Consider the following 20,515-nt stretch of genomic DNA (forward strand, 5'->3'; position numbering starts at 1 on the left):
CCTGCCCTGTCACTCTTCCCACTTGCCCCCCAAACTTGCTCTGACCCTCCTTGCTGCTATTTGAACGCACTAGGTCCCTGCCTCAGGGCCTTTGCACTGGCTGTTCCCTCTGCCTGGAGTCACATGGCTCCCCTCATTCACCCCCTCTTTCAGGTCTTTGCACAAATCTCACCTTCTTGTTGACCCACCTTCCTCCCCAACACCGGGCTTAGGACTGCAAACCCTGCCACAGCATTTCTGTTGCCCGTTTCCTGGTGTCCTCCTCCCGACAGCCCCTAGAATCTAAAATACTATGTAATTTACTAATTTAACTTAACAAGTGTCTCCTTCACTGTAATATCTGCACCTCAAAAGCAGGAATTTTTAAATTTTTTACTACCGCACCCAGCTCTTTCCTGTCTGCTACCAAAAAAAAAAAAGAAAGAAAGAAATATTTGGTCTTTGCCCCTGGTTCTTGGCAAAGAGCTCCTAAAACCCTTGTAATATCCAGAGTGATAAGAGCATCTTTTGTATACTAATGAGAAGACAAGCTAGGCTGGAGACCCCTAGGTAGCTTCAGGATGGGGCTGATTGCCAGAAAGACCAAACCATGATTAGAGGGTTGAGACCATCAGCCCCAACCCCTGGGATGGAGCTCCAGGGAGGAAAGAGGGGCTGGAGATTGAGTTAATAACAAATTGTCGGCACTTCCCTGGTGGTGCAGTGGTTAAGACTCCGAGCTCCCGATGCAGGGGGGCCGGGTTTAATCCCTGGTCAGGGAACTAGATCCCACATGCGTGCCGCAATGAAGAGCCCCCATGCCGCAACTAAAGATCCTGCACGCCGCAGCGAAGATCCCGTGGGCTGCAACTAAGACCCGGCATAGCCAAATACATAAATATGCTTTAAAAACATTGTCACTCCCATCTGAGCTATATTCTTGGTAACAGTAAGTAAAGGATTTTCTGCGTTCTGTGAGTTATTCGAATGATCAAACCTGAAAGGGAGGGGGGATTGCGGGAACCCCCTGATTTTGTAGCCACGTCAGACAGAAGTATGGGTGCCCTGGGGACCTAATACTGGTGACCGGCATCTGAGGTGGAGCCGGTCTTGCGGGACTGAGCTCTTAAACTGTGGGGTCTGCACTAACTCGGGGTAGTGTCAGAATTGAATTGAACTGTAGGGCTGTCTGTTGGTGCCCCCAGAGAATTGTTTGGTGCGGAAAATCCCCACACGTTTGGTGTCAGAAACAGGAAAAACAGTTCATTTCTTCTTTTTCTTCCAGTTGTTGACATACAGCTCTGTATAAATTTAAGGTGTATAACATAATGATTTGACTTATGTACATCATGAAATGACGATCAACTAAGTTTAGTGAACGTCCATCATCTCATATAGATACAAAATTAAAGAAAAAAATTTTTTCTTCGTGATGTGAACTCTTAACTCTCAACAACTTTCATATATAACACAAAGCAGTGTTCATTATATTTATTGTGTTGTCCATTGCATCCCTAGTACTTTTTTATTATTATTCATTTTTGGCTGCGTTGGGTCTTCGTTGCTGCATGCGGGCTTTCTCTAGTTGCGGCGAGCGGGGGCTACTCGTTGTTGAGGTGCACGGGCTTCTCATTGCGGTGGCTTCTCTTGTTGCGAAGCACGGGCTCTAGGCATGTGGGCTTCAGTAGTTGTGGCACTCGGGCTCAGCAGTTGTGGCTCAAGGGCTCTAGAGCGCAGGCTCAGTAGTTATGGTGCCCGGGCTTAGTTGCTCCGCGGCATGTGGGCTCTTCCCGGAGCAGGGCTCGAACCCGTGTCCCCAGCATTGGCAGGCGGATTCTTAACCACTGCACCACCAAGGAAGTCCATCCCTAGTGCTTTTTATCTTATAACTGGGAGTTTGTACTTTTTGACTGCCTTTATCCAATTCCCCCTCCCCCACACCCTGCCTTTAGTAACCACAAATCTGATCTCTTTTTCTATGATTTTGTTTGTTTGTTTTTGCCGCGCCAGCAGCTTGTGGGATCTTAGTTCCCCAACCTGGGATTGAACCCGGTCCCTTGGCGGTGAAAACGCCAAGTCCTAACCACCAGACTGCCAGGGAATTCCCTGTTTTTGAAGTGTAATTGACCTATAGCACTATGTTAGTTCCTGTTACACAACATAGCGGTTTGATAGGTTTGATATTTCTATACGTTTCAAAATAATCACCACAATAAGCCTAGTTACCATCTGTCACAATACAAAGAAGTTACATAATTATTGACTATATTCCTCCCACTGTACATTTCATACCCCTGACTCATTTATTTTGCAACTTTAAATTTGTACTTCTTAATCTCCCTCACCTATTCCTCTCCTCCCACCACCCACCTCCCCTCTGGCAACAACTTGTTTGTTCTCTGTATCTATGACACTGTTTCTGTTCTTTTTTTTTTTTTTGGCTGCGTCACGTCTTCGTTGCTGTGCGCGGGCTTTCTCTAGTTGCAGCGAGCGGGAGCTACTCTTCGTTGCGGTGCGTGGGCTTCTCATTGCGGTGGCTTCTCTTGTTGTGGAGCACGGGCTCTAGGCACGCAGGCTTCAGTAGTTGCAGTGTGTGGGCGCAGTAGTTGCAGCACGCGGGCCCTAGAGCACGTAGGCTTCAGTAGTTGCAGCGCGTGGGCTCAGTAGTTGTGGCTCGAGGGTTCTAGAGCACAGGCTCAGTAGTTGTGGCGCACGGGCTTAGTTGCTCTGCGGCATGTGGGATCTTCCTGGACCAGGGGTCGAACCCGTGTCCCCTGCATTGGCAGGCGGATTCTTAACCACTGCATCACCAGGGAAGTCCCTCTGTTCTATTTTAAAAATAGTTTATTTCTGACATAGAGCAGGCATTGACAGATATTTGTTGAGTGAGTGCATGAACTGCAGAGCCCAAGAGTCAGCTAGGACTTGTGTACTGTCCCAGGATTCTCCATGCCTTCTCTTTGCAGCCTTGCCCCCATGAGGCAGTCCCTTCTGAACCAGCTGAGATGTGGCAGAACTGTTCTCTCCCTGTCACCGTATCCAAAGTCCCAAAACCAAGTCCCATTGGCCCGTTTGGGTCCCATGCCCATGCCTGAACCAATGACTGTGGTCGGACAGATGGAACATGCCAACTGGCCTGCTGGGATCACATGCCTGCCCCTGGTTTACAGAGGGAAATCTGAGAGGCGGGCTGGTTCCAAAGAAAACTAGATGTGTTCCTGCCAGACTTGGGAGATGATTGCAGCATAGCAATTTTGACATGTGCCCATTTTATCCTCTTTAAAAATCCCTCCAAAAGAAAGATGGAAGAATTAGATAAACCACCATTTTGCAATCTCCAGTGAAAGAACTGATTCAGCCTGCTGTGATCTTTGGATGAAGCTCTTTGTTTATTGATTCTCAGCCGTGATCATGGCCACCCCTTGCAACCACCTGGGTAAATGTAAGAGTCTCCATGCCCAGGCCACAACCCAGTCCGATTAAATCAGGAGATGGGAGATGCAGTGCAGGCTCCGATATTTTGTTAAAGCTCCCACGGGATTCTAATGTACAGCCAAAGCTGAGAACAAGAGATGAAAAGGAGATATGGGGATGAGAGGAACAAGATAAAGGGACCACAGAAAAGCAAGCACCGAATCCAGACGGTACTGCATTACCCAACATTCCACACCTTTTCTGCAACAGATCTAAGGTAGGTGGGGTTGGAGAAGAAGAGGAGGAATCTAGAGCAGTGGTCTCAAAATGTGTTCCCCATTCCAGCAGCATGGCCTGGGAACTTGTTAGAAATGCAGATTCCTGGGCCCCCTGCCAGACCTCCTGAGTCAGAAGCTCTGGGGGTAAGGTTCAGACACCTGTGCTTTAACAGAACGTCCAGAGTATTCTAATGCATTTTCTAATTCTGTAACTACTGGATTAGGATAAAAGGAATTTAGGATACATGAAAAACGTGTTGTGTGGACATTGTTGGACCCAATTCAAAGAAACCGAGCGTAAAAAGACATGCTGACAATGGCTTGGGTTTTGAGTGATGCCAAGGAATGACTGTTAATTGTCTTGGGTGTCTTAGTCCATTGGGGCATCTGTAACAGAATAGACTGGGTGGTTTACAAGCAGCAGACATTTCTTTTTTGTTTAAAATAAATTTATTTATCTATCTATCTATCTATCTTGGCTGCGTTGGGTCTTCGTTGCTGTGCATGCAGGCTTTCTCTCGTTGTAGCGAGTGGGGGCTACTCCTCGCTGCGGTGCATGGGCTTCTCATTGCAGTGGCTTCTCTTTGTTGCAGAGCATGGGCTCTAGGCATGTGGGCTTCAGTAGTTGTGGCTCGTGGGCTCCAGAGCACAGGCTCAGTAGTTGTGGTGCACGGGCTTAGTTGCTCCGCGGCATGTGGGATCTTCCCAGACCGGGGCTCGAACCCATGTCCCCTGCATTAGCAGGAAGATTCCTAACCACTGCGCCACTAGGGAAGCCCTGTCAACACAGTTTTATGGCTATTGCCTTATACAATTGTCTTGTAAATGAGGTAGGAGAAGGATAGCTTTTTTATATACATTTATTTATTATTTTATTTATTTATTTTTGGCTGTGTTGGGTCTTGGTTGCTGCGCACAGGCTTTCTCTAGTTGCAGTGAGTGGGGGCTACTCTTTGTTTTAGTGCACGGGCTTCTCATCATGGTGACTTCTCTTGTTGCAGAGCGTGAGCTCTAGAGCGCAGGCTCAGTAGTTGTGGCACAGAGGCTCCGCAGTATGTGGGATCTTCCTGGACCAGGGCTTGAACCCCTGTCTCCTGCATTGGCAGGCAGATACTTAACCACTGTGTCACCAGGGAAGTCTAGTTTTTTAAAAAAATTTAAATGTATACTTTTTTTATATTTATCTATGTAATCTTTATCAGTGCTCTTTATTCCTTCATGTGGATTCAAATTGGTGTTTTCTGACCTCTCATTTGAATCTGAACAACTCCTTTTAGTGTTTCTTGTAGGTCTTACAGGTCTGTTTGTAATTCATTCTCTTGGTTTTTGTTTATCTGGGAATATCTTAATTTCTCCTTCATTTGTGATGGATAGTTTTGCTGGATACAGAATTCTTAGTTGACACTTTTCTTTCAGCCTCTGAATATGTCATCCCATTGCTTTTGGCATCCATGATTTCTGATGAGATAAAGGCTATTAATTTTATTGAAGATACCTTGTACATTGGGGTCCCCAATCCCCAGGCTGCGGACCTGTTAGGAACCAGGCTGCACAGCAGGAGGTGAGCAGCAGGAGAGCAAGCAAAGCTTTATCTGCCACTCCCCATCGCTCGCATTACCACCTGAACCATAGCTCGCATTATTGCCTGAACCATCACATTATCACCTGAACCATCACTTGCATTACCGCCTGAACCATCCCCCCCCATCGCTCACATTACTACCTGAAACATCCCTGCCCCCAGTCCGTGGAAAAATTGTCTTCCATGAAACCAGTCCCTGGTGCCAAAAACGTTGGGGACCACTGTTGTACATGATGAGTTGCTTCCATCTTGATGCTTTCAAGAGTCTCTCTTCATCTTTTTCTTTTTACAGTTTGATTATACAATGTTGAGACATGGATCTCTTTGAGTTTATACTGCTTGGAGTTCATTGAGCTTCTTGGATGCATAGATCCATGTTTTGCATCAAATTTGGGGAGTTTGGGGCCATTATTTCTTCAAGTATACTTTTTGTCTTTTTCTTTCCCTCCTCCTGTTCTGGAATCCCATTGCACATATGTATGTACGCTTGATTGTGTCACACATGTCTCTGAGGCTCTGTTCATTTTTCTTCATTCTTTTTTCTTTCTGTTCCTCAACTGAATAATCTCAATTGACTCATCTTCAAGTTCACTGATTCTTTCTCCTGCCAGCTAAAATCAGTTGCTGGGCCATTCTACCGAATTTTCCATTTCAATTTTGGTACACTTCAACTCCAGAATTTCTATTTGCTTCCTTTTTTTTAAATATAAATTTATTTATTTTATTTTTGGCTGCATTGGGTCTTCGTTGCTGCGCGTGGGATTTCTCCAGTTACCGTGAGCAGCGGCCACTCTTTGTTGTGGTGCACGGGCTTCTCGTTGCTGTGGCTTCTCTTGTTGCACAGCACGGGCTCTCGGCGCATGGGCTTCAGTAGTTGTGGCGCACGGACTTAGTTGCTCCGCGGCATGTGGGATCTTCCCAGACCAGGGCTCGAACCCGTGTCCCCTGGATTGGCAGGCGGATTCTTAACCACTGCGCCACCAGGGAAGCCCTCTATTTGCTTCCTTTTAAAAACTCATTTCTGTCTCTGTTAATCTTTTCTATTTGATGAAACATCATTCTCATACTTTTCTTTAGTTCTTTAGAGAGTCTCCTTTAATTCTTTGAACATATATATAATACCTAATTTAAAGTATTTGTCTAGTAAAGCCAACATCTGGGTTTTCTCAAGGACAGTTTCTATTGACTGATGGGTTTTTTCCTGTACACTGGCCACACTTTTTTTGTTTCTTTGCATTATGTTTCTTTGTAACTTTTTTGTTGCAAACTGGACATTTACAAAATATAATGTGGTAACTTTGATCTCCCTTCCCCCTACTCCCCAGGGTTTCCTGTGTTGCTGGTTGTGCTTGTTGCTGCTGCTGTTTGCTTGTTCAGTGACGCTCTGGAACTAATTCCACAAAGTCTTTGTTGTGTGCAGCCACTGAAGCCCCTGCTTGCTTAGGCTAGTGTTTGGGATGAGAATTTTCTCTTTTTCAAAAGGGAAACCTGGGGGCTTCCCTGGTGGCGCAGTGGTTGAGAATCTGCCTGCTAATGCAGGGGACACAGGTTCGAGCCCCGGTCTGGGAGGATCCCACATGCCACAGAGCAACTAGGCCCGTGAGCCACAACTACTGAGCCTGCGCGTCTGGAGCCTGTGCTCCACAACAAGAGAGGCCGTGACAGTGAGAGGCCCACACACCGCGATGAAGAGTGGCCCCTGCTCACCACAACTAGAGAAGGTCCTCACACATAAACGAAGACCCAACACAGCCAAAAATAAATTAATTAATTAATAAACTCCTACCCCCAACATCTTCTTTAAAAAAAAAAAAAAAGGAAACCTGACTTATTAAAGTTGAGCAATATTCTGCCATTATTTATTGCTTTATCCGTTCTGTGTATTACAAATCATATTTCATTCTGTTTTTACAATCTGGATGGTGTAAAAAATCAAGACCAGTTGAATTGAAAAGAACTTCCGTTTACTTCCCAAGTTTATGTTCATTCTTTTCTCCCTGGGGCCTATCTGGGCTGGGCTCTGAGCAAAGATTCCCCCTCAGACAAGGCTCAGGAATGAGAATAGTGTTGCTATAATGAGTAGTCTTTGAGCATCTCTACTGGTGCATGAGACCTTATCACCTTTCAGCCACTGCCTTCCTGTGATCCTTGCTTTGGGCAGGACCTCCCTAGACTTAATGACAATAACTTCCCACAATCACTTCATGCTTTCTGTGGGTAGGGCATTGTGCAAAGCCTCTGACATACTGCCCCTCATGAATGACTCACAACAATTGGGCAGTCCATTTTACAAATGAGGGAGGCCATGTTCCTGATGCTCTGTCAGAGAGCTAGTGAGTGACATGACCAGGGCTGGAGTTCAGAGCCCCAGCATTTTCCCACACAGGCCTCCTACCACATAAGTGTAAGCCAGACTCATTAGCTGGGTGGACAGGGCATATCCCTGGAGTAAGTTTTACTTCACCTGAATTAGGTCTGAGGCCCCCAGCACCTTCATGCCTTGCCCCCTTTATAGGGAAACAGTAATGAAATCACCCTGCTTAAAATTACCTCCTCTATCTTCTTCCCAGTTTTATATTTCTCCTTAACTCTTATCACTATCATGCAATAAATTTTCTAATTTAACAAAACCATATTTTGGGAGTTCCCTGGTGGTCTAGTGGTTATGATTCAGCACTTTCACGCTGTGACCCAGGTTCAATCCCTGGTTGGGGAACTGAGATCCCGTAAGCCGCCCGGCACAGCCAAAAAAAAAAAAAACAAACATATTTTTTGTTTCTCCCTGCTGACTAGAATGTCATCCCCATGAGAGCAGGGATTTTTGTCTGTTTAGTTTATTGTTGTATCCCCAGTGCCTACAGCAGTGCCTGGACTCAGTAGGTGCTCAGTAAGGTTTGTAGAGTGAAAAAGTGAATGTTAACACCCTTCTAATGGCTTTCTATCATACTCAGAATAAAAGCCACGCCCCTCTGTAGCCCACAAGGCCTTGCCCTCATCTCCCCCTCCCATCCTCCTCACTCACCCTGCCCAGCCACAGGGGCCTCTCTGCTGGTCCTTGAGAAAGCCATGCTCATTGCTGCCTCAGTGGTTTTGCACCAGCTCTTCCCTCTGTCAACTCCCATATACACACATGGCTTTTCCTCACCTCCTCCAGTCACTGGTCAAATGTCACCAGGGAGGCCATCCCTGATTCCCTTACCTATCCTGTCACCCTCTTTTACTTCCTTCCCAGCTGGTATCTTAAACTGAAATGATCATCCATCCCCCCCACTGAATGTCAGCTCCACCATGGTAGGGATTTTGTCTTTATTATTATTTTATATATATATATATATATATTATTTTTGGGGGCCATGCCCTGCAGCATACGGGATCTTAATTCCCCGACCAAGGATCAAATCCGTGGCCCCTGCATTGGGAGCACGGAGTCTTAACCACTGGACGGCCAGGGAAGTCCCAAAAGGGATTTTGTCTTTTCTCGCTGCTCTGTCCCCGGTGTCCCTAACAGTGCTTGGCACAGAGTAGGTGCTCAACAAAAGAGCCTGGTGTGTCCCAGAGGAGCTGGACCTTACCTGTATCACTGCCGCCCCCAGAGAGCCTCCACTCAGGTTGATGCTCTGAGTCTTGGTTATTTTCAGGAGCTTAGGGAAACAGCCCTGCAGATACAAACATCAAAGCAGGCGGAACCTGGTTAGGGACTCCTGGATTCCAAGTCCCCATCAACACTAAGATCCCACATGCCAAGGGGCAACTAAGCCCGCGTGCTGCAACTAAGACCCAACGCAGCCAAAACTTAAATAAATAAATAAAATTTAAAAATATATTTAAAAAAAAAGAATATGATCAGATGTCCCAAGTTATTGCTAGCTGTGTGACCTTGGAGAAGTCACTACACCTCTCTGTGCCTCAGTTTCCCCAGCTGTAAATGGGACCAATAGGATCTGCCTCACAAGATTTTTGTGAGGATTAAAAGAAAGAATCTACATGAAGTACACAGCAGTGGCCTGATACATAACCAGCATTCAGTAACCGTTAGTTACATCTAAGTCCTCTTCACATATGAACAAAAGGGCTAACAAGTATCCAGCACCTTCTCGCCATTTTCATGTATTTTCTCACTATAATCCCATAAAGTGGGTACTAGTCTTTTCTCTGTTTTATAGGTGAAGGAACTGAAGCTCAGAGAGGTTAAGAGAACAGGCACAGTGAATGAGCAGAACAGCCACCTGCAGGTGATGGGACCTTCACTTCCCTTCCTGCAGCCACTGAGATACTCCCCTTTCTTCTGGAAGCTGGAGTTGTCTTGAATTCAAAGGGCTCAGTGCCCCCTTTCATTTAATAGGGTTTTTTTAAGTGTCCACTGTGTGCTGGGCACTGAAACGGGCACTGGGAACCCAGCAATGTACAAAAGAGAAAACATTCCTGCCTTGGTGGGGCTAACAGTTGAGTGGGAAAAACAAGTAATAAAATAAGCAGGTACAGCAATGACTTTGTCAGGTGGTGATTAAGCGCTGGGCACACTAACGCAGGGTAAGGAGATGGAGTGTGATGGTGAATGGGGGGCATCGTTTTATAGATAGGGGTTCAGGAACAGCCTCACTGGGGAAGTGACAACTGTGCACAGACTTGAAAGAGATGAGGTAGGAAAACATTTAGGGGAAGAGCATTCCAGGCTGAAAGAACATGGGAATTCCCTGGCAGTCCAGTAGCTAGGACTTGGTGATTTCATTGCCGAGGGGCTCGGGTTCAGTCTTGGGTCAGGGAACTAAGATCCTGCAAGCCAAGCTGCAAGGCCAAAAAAAAAAAAAAAAAAATACAGCCTATGCAAAGGCCCTGAAGCAAGCATGTGCCTGTTGTATTTGTGCAGCAGTGTGGAGGTCAGTGTGGCTAGAGTGGAATGAGTGAGGGGGTGAGTGGGAGGTTGACAGGCAGGTTGTACAGGGCACAGTGGGTCACTGTGTGGTGCCACGTCCCTCTCTGAGGCCCTAGCCTGGGACTCACTCTGGCCAATTTACCCAGCAAGAGACATTCAGCGTGAAGGGATGAATTAAGGAATGACTCTTATTTCTCAAGGAAGACCCATGTGTTTATTCCCCTGCAGCAGAAGTTAGGGGTGGGGAAGCTAGGGCTGGGGTTTGAAGCCCAGCTCCACCCCCCCCGGCTATGGGAACGTCTCTGTGCCTCAGTCTCCTCATCTGTAAAATGGGAGAAGGGCAGTCCCCAGCTCAAGGGGTGCGATGGAGACTGAATTCACTGAATGAGTACCCAGTCATGTGGCAGCCATCACTATCTACAGAACAATCATTTTCCACCATTATTGCTGCAATTTGATTTCTCTGTGAGGCAGGCAGTGTGACCCAGGCAATGGACACAGGCGAACATGGATCAAATCCCGGTTCTACCAAAGCCATGTGACCTTGAACCACTCTCCTCCCCAGCCTCAGTTTCCCCATCTGTGAAATGGGGATGGTAACTCTAGGCTGTGTGGTCGAAATGAGCTGAAATTGTGGTCAGAATCGCTGGGATCCCTGCAAAAATGCAATTTTCATAAAAGTCCCCAGCCCTGGGGGTCTACCTAGACACCTAACAAAATGTCAAGTTACTTCCTGGTGGATGACACCTGCAGACACGTTGTGCCCGTCGCAGGCCACGGTCCCGATAGATTTATAGCAGCCCCTGGGGTAGGTGTGGCCAGTCATCCTTTCGAAGGATGGAAAATCTGTGTAGTCCTTCATGCCACAGCCCTTTAGCTGCAGAGAAGAGAATAAACGCTTGAAGACTCCCTTTCAAATTTCAAAATAATAAAACACTAGAAATCATGGTCACCATGGCTACTGTTTAGAGTAGTCACAATATCCCAATGCCTGCGCTAAATGCCTCCCTTTCCCCACCCCATCATGGCTTAGCATCCTCCATGGCTGTCATCTTACTTGGGAGTAAAAGCTGAACTCCTCACCGTGGCCCACAAGGCCCTGCATGATCTGCCCTGTCACCTTCAGGTCCTCATCTCCCTGCTCTCTCTTGAACTCACTCAGCTCCACACCGATCTCCTCTCTGTTTCTTAAACACAATTAGTAAGCATCAGCCTTGCTGCCTTAAATGGCTGTTCCCTCTTTTTGGAATGCTGTTCTATCAGATGTCTGCACGGCTCCCTCTCTCACTTCATTCAGGTCTCTGTTCAAGTGTTCTTCCTCAGGAAGGCCTGCCACCAGCCCTGTATCAGTCAGGCCAGGCTAAGTGATGCTGCGTAACAAACAGCCCTTCAATTTCAGCAGTTTGTCTCACACTACATGCTCATACCAACCTGGCAGGGGAACTCCATTTATCAAAGTCTCTCAGGGACTCAGGCTTGTGAAGCAGCCACCATCCAGATGATTCCACTATTGTGGAAATAAGAAAGAAAGGTCCAGAGGGCCCTACACTGGTAATTAAATAATTTGGCCAGGAAGTGACTCACATCACTTCTCCTCCCAGCTCATTGGCCAGAACTCATCACATGATCCCCAACTAACTACAAAAAGGCTAGGAGAGGCCATCCCACTGTGTGCTGAAAATAGGTGACTAATAGCACCTACAAGTAAACAAAATCCTGACTCTCTCTGCCCTTTCCCTGCCTTGCTTTCTTTTTCATGGCACTTACCATCCCTGCCACCAATGTTTACTTAGAGTTTTTTTCTCCATCTCCCTACTCGAGTGTCAGCAACACAGGGCAAGGATTTTGTTTTGTGCCCTGCTTTGTCCCCAGACCCCTGAACAGTGCCCAGCACATAGTAGGTGTTCAATAAAGACTCGTGGAAGGACAGCAACCTAAAGGTCCATCAACAGAGGAACGGATAAAGAAGCTGTGGCATAGGGACTTCCCTGGTGGCGCAGTGGTTAGGACCCCACACTCCCAATGCAGGGGGTCTGGTTTCGATCCCTGGTCAGGGAACTAGATCCCACATGCATGCCGCAACTAAGAGTTCGCATGCCACAACTAAGGAGCCCGCGTGCCTCAACTAAGGAGCCGGTAAGCCACAACGAAGGAGCCTGCCTGCTGCAACTAAGACCCAGTACAACCAAATAAATATTTTAAAAATATTTTAAGAAACTATACTTAAATTTTTTAAAAAAAGATTAGTGGAAGGACTATATGAATGAATGAGAAGTACTTTCTACCACCTCAAGCTTCAGAAACCAAAACGGGGATGCAGGCAAATCCCCTACCCATAGTGTGCCCCCTCCCAAGCCTGAACTTGACCCCATAGCAGTTCTTGGGCCCAAGACTCAGGTGGAAAACACTCCTAGAAACAGGCAATGGCTTTTCCATTCCACACCCTCCCTCGCCTCAAAGATCCTTCTCAACCATCTGCCTCAAGAGCTTAGATGCCACATGGAGGCCAGTCTTGCTCCTTAAACACCAAGACTCAAGATATAAGTCTCACCACCTCACACCCATGAGAATGGCTACTATCAAAAAACAAAAACAGAAAATAACAAGTGGTGATAAGGATGTGGAGAAACTGGAACCCTTGTGCCTTCATTGCTGATGGGAATGTAAAACGGTGCAGCTGCTGTGGAAAACAGTATGAAAATTGCCCCCAAAATTAAACATAGAATTATCAGATGATCCAGCAGTTCCATTTCTGAGTATATACCGAAAAGAACTGAAAACAGGGACTCGAAGAGATATCTGTACACCCACGTTCACAGCAGCATGGTTCACAATAACCAAAAGGTGGAAGCAACCCAAGTATCCATTGACAGAGGAAGGGATAAATAAAATGTGGTCCATCCATACAATGGAATATTATTCGGCCCTAAAAAGGAAGGAAGTTCGTGCTACAACATGAATGAACCTTGAGGATGCTAAGTGAAATAAGCCAGACACAAAAAGACAAATACTGTATGATTCCACCTATATGAGGTCCCTAGAGGAGTCAAATTCCTAGAGAATGGTAGAATGTAGGATGATGGGTACGGGGGGTTGGGGGAAGGAGCCTTAGTGTTTAATGGGGACAGAGTTTCAGTTCTGGGGATGCAGGGTGGTGATGGTTGCACAACCATAGGAAAGTGCTTAATGCCACTGAACTGGACACTTAAAAATGGTAAGATGATACACTTACATTATATATCTTTTACTACAATAAAAATAAATTAAACAACCAAACAAAAGGATGTGAATCTCATCTTCTCCATGACCAAATTCCATTCCAGGGAATAGTCATCCGGCTGTTGTAACCTCTGTAATTCTCAGGGTCACAAAGTTGTGCTCCAAGGCCACTTCTCTAACCTCAGAGATGAAACAGGGAGCGGTGAGCACAGAAAACAGCAAGGTGCCCCATTTGGTGAGGTTTCTTGGGGACTCAGGAGGGAGGTGGGGGCTTCCCTTCCTCTTCCTTCATGGCCCCTCCCCCAGCCATGGGTCTGCGCTGGAGGAGGACGAACTCAGGCTACCATCGCCCCCGAGAGAGGGACACAGGGTAGAGCGTGGGTCTGGAGCCCAGCACATCTGGTTGTATCCAAACTCACAAACGGCTTTGAATCATCTGCTCTTTTGAATCGCCCACACGCCTGCTACGCCCCCGTTATGGCTGCAACTCGATGAGGGACTTGAATATCATCTTCAGCAACTGAATTTCTCTCTGCACAAAAGGGGCAACTTTAATTTTCTATTTTTTAAATAGAGGTCTAAATTAAAACCATTTTTTCCCCAAAGAGGTGAAATCGTCACACGGCTCAAAATTCACAAATCACAGAAGGGTAAACCATGAAAAGTCTCCCTCCCACTTTTTTCTCCCAGCCGACAAGTTTCTCCCACTTCACCACCTCGACTGTCATGGTTTCCAGTGTCTCCAAAGACGTATGCTATGTGTGTCAAAGCAAAGTATATCCTCATTATTGTCCCCCTTGCTTTATTCTATTCTCATTGTTCTGCATCCGGCTGTTCGCAACACGAGTAGCAGTGGCTCTCGGTGCCCTGCTCAAATCCCGGTGGCTTCTCTTATTTCTGTGCCGCGGAGCCCGGCTTCCCGCTGCCAGCAACCGAGGTTCTATTTTTTTTTTTTTTTTAACTTTTTGGCCGCGCCTTGCGGCATTCAAGATCTTCGTTCCCTGAGCACTAATGGAACCCGCGCCCCCTGCAGTCGAAGCTCCGAGTCTTAACCTCTGGACCCCCAGGGAAGCCCCCAGCAACCGAGGTTCTTGCAGTGGCCTCTCCGCACGCATGCGCCCTGGGAGCAGCCCTTAAGCAATGACTGATGGGAGGTGTTGGATTAATACTGCGGCTCCCTAGTCGCTTGGGTGGAGAAAATAGATGGCGTGCTCCTTGCTGCGTCCCCGACATCCCCCACCAGGACAGCCCAGTTGCACACAGTGTCAGGTTTTTTTTTTTTTTTTTTTTTTTTGCGGTACGCGGGCCTCACTGTTGTGGCCTCTCCCGTTGCGGAGCACAGGCTCCGGACGCGCAGGCTCAGCGGCCATGGCTCACGGACCCAGCCGCCCCGCGGCACGTGGGATCTTCCCGGACCGGGGCACGAACCCGTGTCCCCTGCAACGGCAGGCGGACTCTCAACCACTGCGCCCCCAGGGAAGCCCCACAGTGTCAGCTTTTAGGGGCTACATTCCCTTCCCTGCCTCACTGCCCCTGTCCCCAACAGGTGCTTCTTGGGATCACCTCTCAAATAAACCATGAGCCTTCAAATCCTTTTCTCAGGGTGAGCCTCTGGGGGGACGCAAACGGGGACAGCACTATGTCCTGGAGAATGTACCATCTCCTGCATATAGAGCCTCCTCCTTCCTTCTTTCCAGCAGCATCAGACTCCCTTGTGTGGATTATTATACATTATAAACTCCCCCCGCCCCAAGCATATCCTTGGATAATTCCTAGGGACCAGATGGTTGGGTCAAAGTGTCCGTGCTTTTTCATTATGATGGATATTGCTGAATAGCCCTCTATTTTGAACTCATTTCAAAACCCCAAGAAACTTCACAGCTTTTCCCATTACTCCTCCAGCAATTACTTCCCATTCCTCCCCCAGCAATTACTTCCCATTACTCCCCCAAATGAGAGGTGGTCCAATTCACTCCGCAGTTTCTTGAGGGGAGCCTTTGAAGGCAGGGCTGAGTTTCCGGCTTTTCGCCCTATCTCTGGAGGCTAGTCTCCCCACCATCACCGGATCCTGGCGAGTGTGGGAGCCTCCCGGGGGGAGGGGCAGGGCTTCTATTGATTCTGTTTATTTCTAATGCAGAGTGAGAGAAGCCGAGCTGTACTTACAATCGGGAAGAAGGCAAGGATCACTGTGGCGACAGTGATTTCCACGATGAGAATGATGACCATGACCGAGAAACACGGGAAGACACAGGGTGGGGAGTCGGGGGATGGGAGCCTGCTGGGAGTCCTTCCACCCCATCCCCAGGCCACCGTGGCCTCTCCATTTTGAAAGAACACACGCCGGGGGGAGGGGGGTGGGGGGTGTTATTTTATTTCTTCCAGGTGTCGCATTCCTGAATGTTGTCCAGGATGCTGGCAGTGGGATATTCTTAGGAGTTATCAGTAATAGCTGGAGGGACTTCCCTGGTGGCGCAGTGGTTAAGAATCCGCCTGCTAATTCAGGGGACACGGGTTCGAGCCCTGGTCCGGGAGGATCCCACGTGCCACGGAGTAACTAAGCCCGTGCACCACAACTACTGAGACTGCGTGCCCCAAGGACTGAAGCCCACGTGCTTAGAGCCCATGCTCTGCAACAAGAGAAGCCACTGCAGTGAGAAGCCCGTGCACCGCAACGAAGAGTAGCCCTTGCTCGCCGCAACTAGACAAAGCCCGCACAGCAACGAAGACTCAACGCAGCCAAAAAACGAATAAATAAATTCATTTTAAAAAAAATAGCTGGAACCCCATTTCACGGCCACCACTTTCTGAGAGTCTGGGAGGCTTAAGAGGCGACTTCCAGCGGTGTGTGCAGACAGCAGCGGCCGACGGAAGGGCAGGAGGGACAGTGCGGGGCACCAAACAGAGGCAGGAGGAAATTCCCTGGTGGTCCAGTGGTTAGAACTCAGTGCTTTCACTGCCGAGGGCCCCGTTCGATCCCTGGTCGGGGCACGAAGATCCCTAAAGCCGTGCTGCAAGGTCAAGAAAAACAAAACAAAGCAAAACGAAAAACAGAGGAAGGGCCAAGAAACCTCAGAAATACAAATTGCGGGGAGGGGTGACCAGACTGAAGGGGAGATACCGGATGACAGGAGGGTGGGGGCCAGGAGAGAATGCCTCATGTTTCCGATGAAATTCACATGCCTGGTGGGAAAGAGTGGGAAATGCTGTAAGCGGGGGTGGGGGGACTTCAAGTTATCCATCGAGGAAAAGCTGCTTCCCTCCTGAGCCTCAGTTTCCCCATCTGCACAACGGAGGGGTGGGACCAGCTCAGGGGGGTCTCAGTGGGTTCTGTGGAGCTTCTAGAGACCAGATTGGGGGGGGGTCAAAGGAAGGTCAGCTCCTGTCTCCCCTTTCATCTATTTCTATCTATACCTATTATTATTATCATTATCATTAAAATCTCTTTGATAATTGAGGCTTTGAGTTGCCAGACCAGCCGATGGCTGGGCTTATCTGGCCTTGACACAGAGGCAGGAAAGCACAGTGGATACACATCGGGGTCCCCACAGTCGACGGGGAGAAACATGAAGGCAGTTGTGAGACCGCAGACATGCGGCTCCTGTATCAGATTCTGAGAATTCCTATTCATATTAGTATTTCCTGGGAATTCCCTGGCGGTCCAGTGTTTAGGAATCTGTGCTTCCACTGCTGGGGACCTGGGTTCGATCCCTGTTCGGGGAACTAAGATCTCGCACGCTGCCACTGCGTGACCAAAAATAAAAAATAATTTAAAAATAATATTTCCCGGGACTTCCCTGGTGGTTCAGTGGTTAAGACTCTGCACTCCCAATACAGGGGGCCTGGGTTCATCCCTGGTCAGGGAACTAGATCCCACATGCATGCCACAACTTAGAGTTTGTATGCCACAACGAAGGAGCCTGCCTGCCACAACTAAAGAGCCCACCAAAAAACAAAAAAGAGAGCCCACCAGCCGTAACTAAGACCTGGCGCAACCAAGTAAATAATTTTCTTTTTTTTTAGCGGTATGCGGGCCTCTCACTCTTGTGGCCTCTCCTGTTGCGGAGCACAGGCTCCGGACGGGCAGCCTCAGTGGCCATGGCTCACGGGCCCAGCCGCTCCGCGGCATGTGGGATCTTCCCGGACCGGGGCACGAACCCGTGTCCCCTGCATCAGCAGGTGGACTCTCAACCACTGCACCACCAGGGAAGCTCAATAAATATTTTTTAAAAAGAAAAATAGTATTTCCCAGCCTCTGGGTGACTGAAGCGTCCAGAGGACAGATATCCAGGTGTTGGCAAGTCCTATTGGCTCCATCTTCAGAGTCTATCCAGAATCTGCCCACTTCTTACCCTCTCCTGGCCCCACCGAGTCCAGCCCCCACCATCTCCCATCTGGACCAATACAGTCCCTCCACCATGGTCCCCCCTACACTCTGTTCCCTCCATAGCCGCCAGAGGGCGCCTGTGAGCACCTGAGTCAGGGCATGATTCTGCTCTGAACCCTTCGTGGCTCCCAACGCCATCAGCTTTGGATGGACCAGATGCTGAGGGTAAAGTCGATCGGATTTGCCAGTGGGTTGGACGTGGGGTGTGACAGAGAGTACTCTTTGATTCCTCCGAGTTAAAACATGGATAAAATAGTGTCCACATTCTACTGAAGAGAAAATGAAATCTTGCAGACACAGCATCTATTCAATAAATCTTTGCTGAAGTAATTAAGAAAGAAAACGAGGACTTCCCTGGTGGCGCAGTGGTTAAGCATCCGCCTGCCAATACAGGGAACAAGGGTTCAATCCCCAGTCCGGGAAGATTCCCACATGTTGCAGAGCAACTATGTCCATTCACCACAACTACTGAGCCTGAGTTCTAGAGCCTGCGAGCCACAACTACTGAAGCCCACAAGCCTAGAGCCCGTGCTCCGCAACAAGAGAAGCCACCACAATGAGAAGCCCAAGCACTGCAATGAAGAGTAGCCCCCACTTGCTGCAACTAGAAAAAGCCCACGTGCAGCAACGAAGACCCAACGCAGCCAAAAATAAATAAATTTATAAAAAAGAAAGAAAGAAAATGAGAGATGATGGAGATTCAGGGAGGAGGAAAGTGAGGGTGGGTGCTTTAACAGTCGGGGCTGTTTATGCTCTGGGAGATGGCTAGAGCAAGGATCTCCCTGAAACCCCCAAACTGAAATTGCTGTAGTTTTGCAGCAACACAGTGGAGGAAGGAAAACAAAAGATGCTGGATACAGATTCAACTTTGGGTGGGATGATGAGCTCAGACAAGATTTTAAGGGAAGTGGGAATGGGGGCTCTCGGAGCTGGACTCTGGGGAGACATTTGGCCAAGGCTATATATGAGAATGAGTAAGACATGCAAAATCTGTGACATGCTATTTGCATGATCATGCTTGAAATATTCATACCCCATGTAGCTGAACATGTACTTGTGCTGCATGGCAATTACAATAGTGTTGTGTTAGTGGGGGATATACACATGGGCCAATGGAACAAAGCAGTGTACATAGAACAGACTTTAGCATAATGGAAACTAGCATAGACAGAGGAGGACTGGATGGACCAGTTGGTAAGTGCAACAGTATGTCACCAAATGGGAAAAAAATAAAATAAAATCAGACCCCTACCTCACGCCACACACACGAAAAAACACGACAAAAGGCTAACGAGCTAAGAGTGAGCTCACGATATCTTTTTTTTTTTAAGTATAATTTCCACTTTATTGTCTTTCCAGGGAACAGTATTTCTTTAGCCTTTAAGGGCTTAGCTCCTCACATGGGCTTTGGTGGAGGTCGTGGGGCAGCACCAGCAGGTCTAAATAGGGCTGGAGGTGTTCGGTCCTTCCGGGCTTCCCGAGAACGATTCCTGACTCCCTTGCTGTGAACAGCACCACTCACGCAGTAATGCGGTTTCACATACAGCTTGGGAAGCACATAGGCGTCAAAAACACTCGCTTCAGGAATGTCCCTGATGGCTGTGACCTCTACGATGTTCCGAATGACAAACTTCTTAATGGCCTTATCCTTGGGCACGCATCGGGCACAGCTGGTGCAGTGAATAGGCCGCACGTGGCCGCGGCCCTTTTTGGCACGACCATTATTCCTTCTTTTCTTGGTCATCTTAGTCGTGGCAGGAGGACATTTTGCAATTCATATTTAAAACCTTAAAGGTTTTATGGTAAAATCTTTTACCTAGAAATTCCATTTCTAGACATTAAACCTAGGGAAAATAGTCACATGTGTGCCTCAAAACCAGGATGCACAGGGACGTTCATTAAGGACAAAATGTTGGAAGTAACTGAAGTAACCAATAACATAGATTGGGTAGGTAAATCATGGTACAGCCACGCAATGGAATCCTAGAGAATTTTTTTTATTTTATAAATTTATTTATTTTTTAGTTCTGTTGGGTCTTCGTTGCTGCACGCGGGCTTTCTCTAGTCGCGGCGAGCGGGGGCTACTCTTCGTTGCAGTGAGTGGGCTTCTCATTGCGATGGCTTCTCTTGTTGCGAAGCACGGGCTCTAGGTGCATGGACTTCAGTAGCTGTGGCACGCGGGCTCGGTAGTTGTGGCTCGTGGGCTCTAGAGAGCAGGCCCAGTAGTTGTGGCGCACGGGCTTAGTTGCTCCGCAGCACATGGGATCTCCCCGGACCAGGGATCAAACCCATGTCCCCTATATTGGCAGGCAGATTCTTAACCACTGCGTCACCAGGGCAGTCCCTAGACAGTTATGTTAAATGATGCTTGTAAGACAGGGGGTGGCAAATTTTTTTGCAAAAGCACCCGATATTGTGAGCTTCGCCGGCCATACAGTCTCGGTTGAAATGAAACAGCCGGTGTAGTGGAAAAGCAGCTGTACAAAATCTATAAACAAATTTATTTTATTTACAAATAAATTTTATCTATCTATCTATTTACAAGACTGTACTTTGCTGACTTCTGTGGTAGGAGAATGTTTATTGATACAGAAAAAGGTTTTTAAGGCCTAAATTTTTTTTTTAAAAAGTAGATTGTCAACAGTCACCGTCCTTGGGTATTAATCTAACGGAGTTGAAAACTCATGTTCACATAAAAACCTGCACATGGATGTTTCTAGCAACTTTCTCCATAATTGCCAAAACTTGGAAGCCACCAAGATGGGCTTCAGCATATGAATGGGTAA

At 47.7% G+C, this 20,515-nt stretch overlaps 1 protein-coding gene and 1 pseudogene across 1 annotated transcript; both read right to left on the reverse strand.

Annotated features, from left to right (window-relative positions):
• Positions 1-8,647: 8,647 nt before the first annotated feature.
• On the reverse strand, positions 8,648-15,571 carry TSPAN16 (tetraspanin 16). The gene is given in 7 exon segments (XM_070045094.1): positions 8,648-8,662; positions 8,826-8,909; positions 10,857-10,996; positions 13,416-13,466; positions 13,469-13,486; positions 13,489-13,525; positions 15,509-15,571. Coding segments are annotated over 7 exon segments (408 nt in total).
• Positions 15,572-19,072: 3,501 nt separating this feature from the next.
• Positions 19,073-19,473, reverse strand: LOC115865215 (small ribosomal subunit protein eS26 pseudogene; annotated as a pseudogene).
• Between the last annotated feature and the right edge of the window lie 1,042 nt (positions 19,474-20,515).

This window comes from Globicephala melas, chromosome 3 (assembly GCF_963455315.2).
Source record: "Globicephala melas chromosome 3, mGloMel1.2, whole genome shotgun sequence".
In the NCBI taxonomy this organism is placed as follows: Eukaryota; Metazoa; Chordata; class Mammalia; order Artiodactyla; family Delphinidae; genus Globicephala; species Globicephala melas.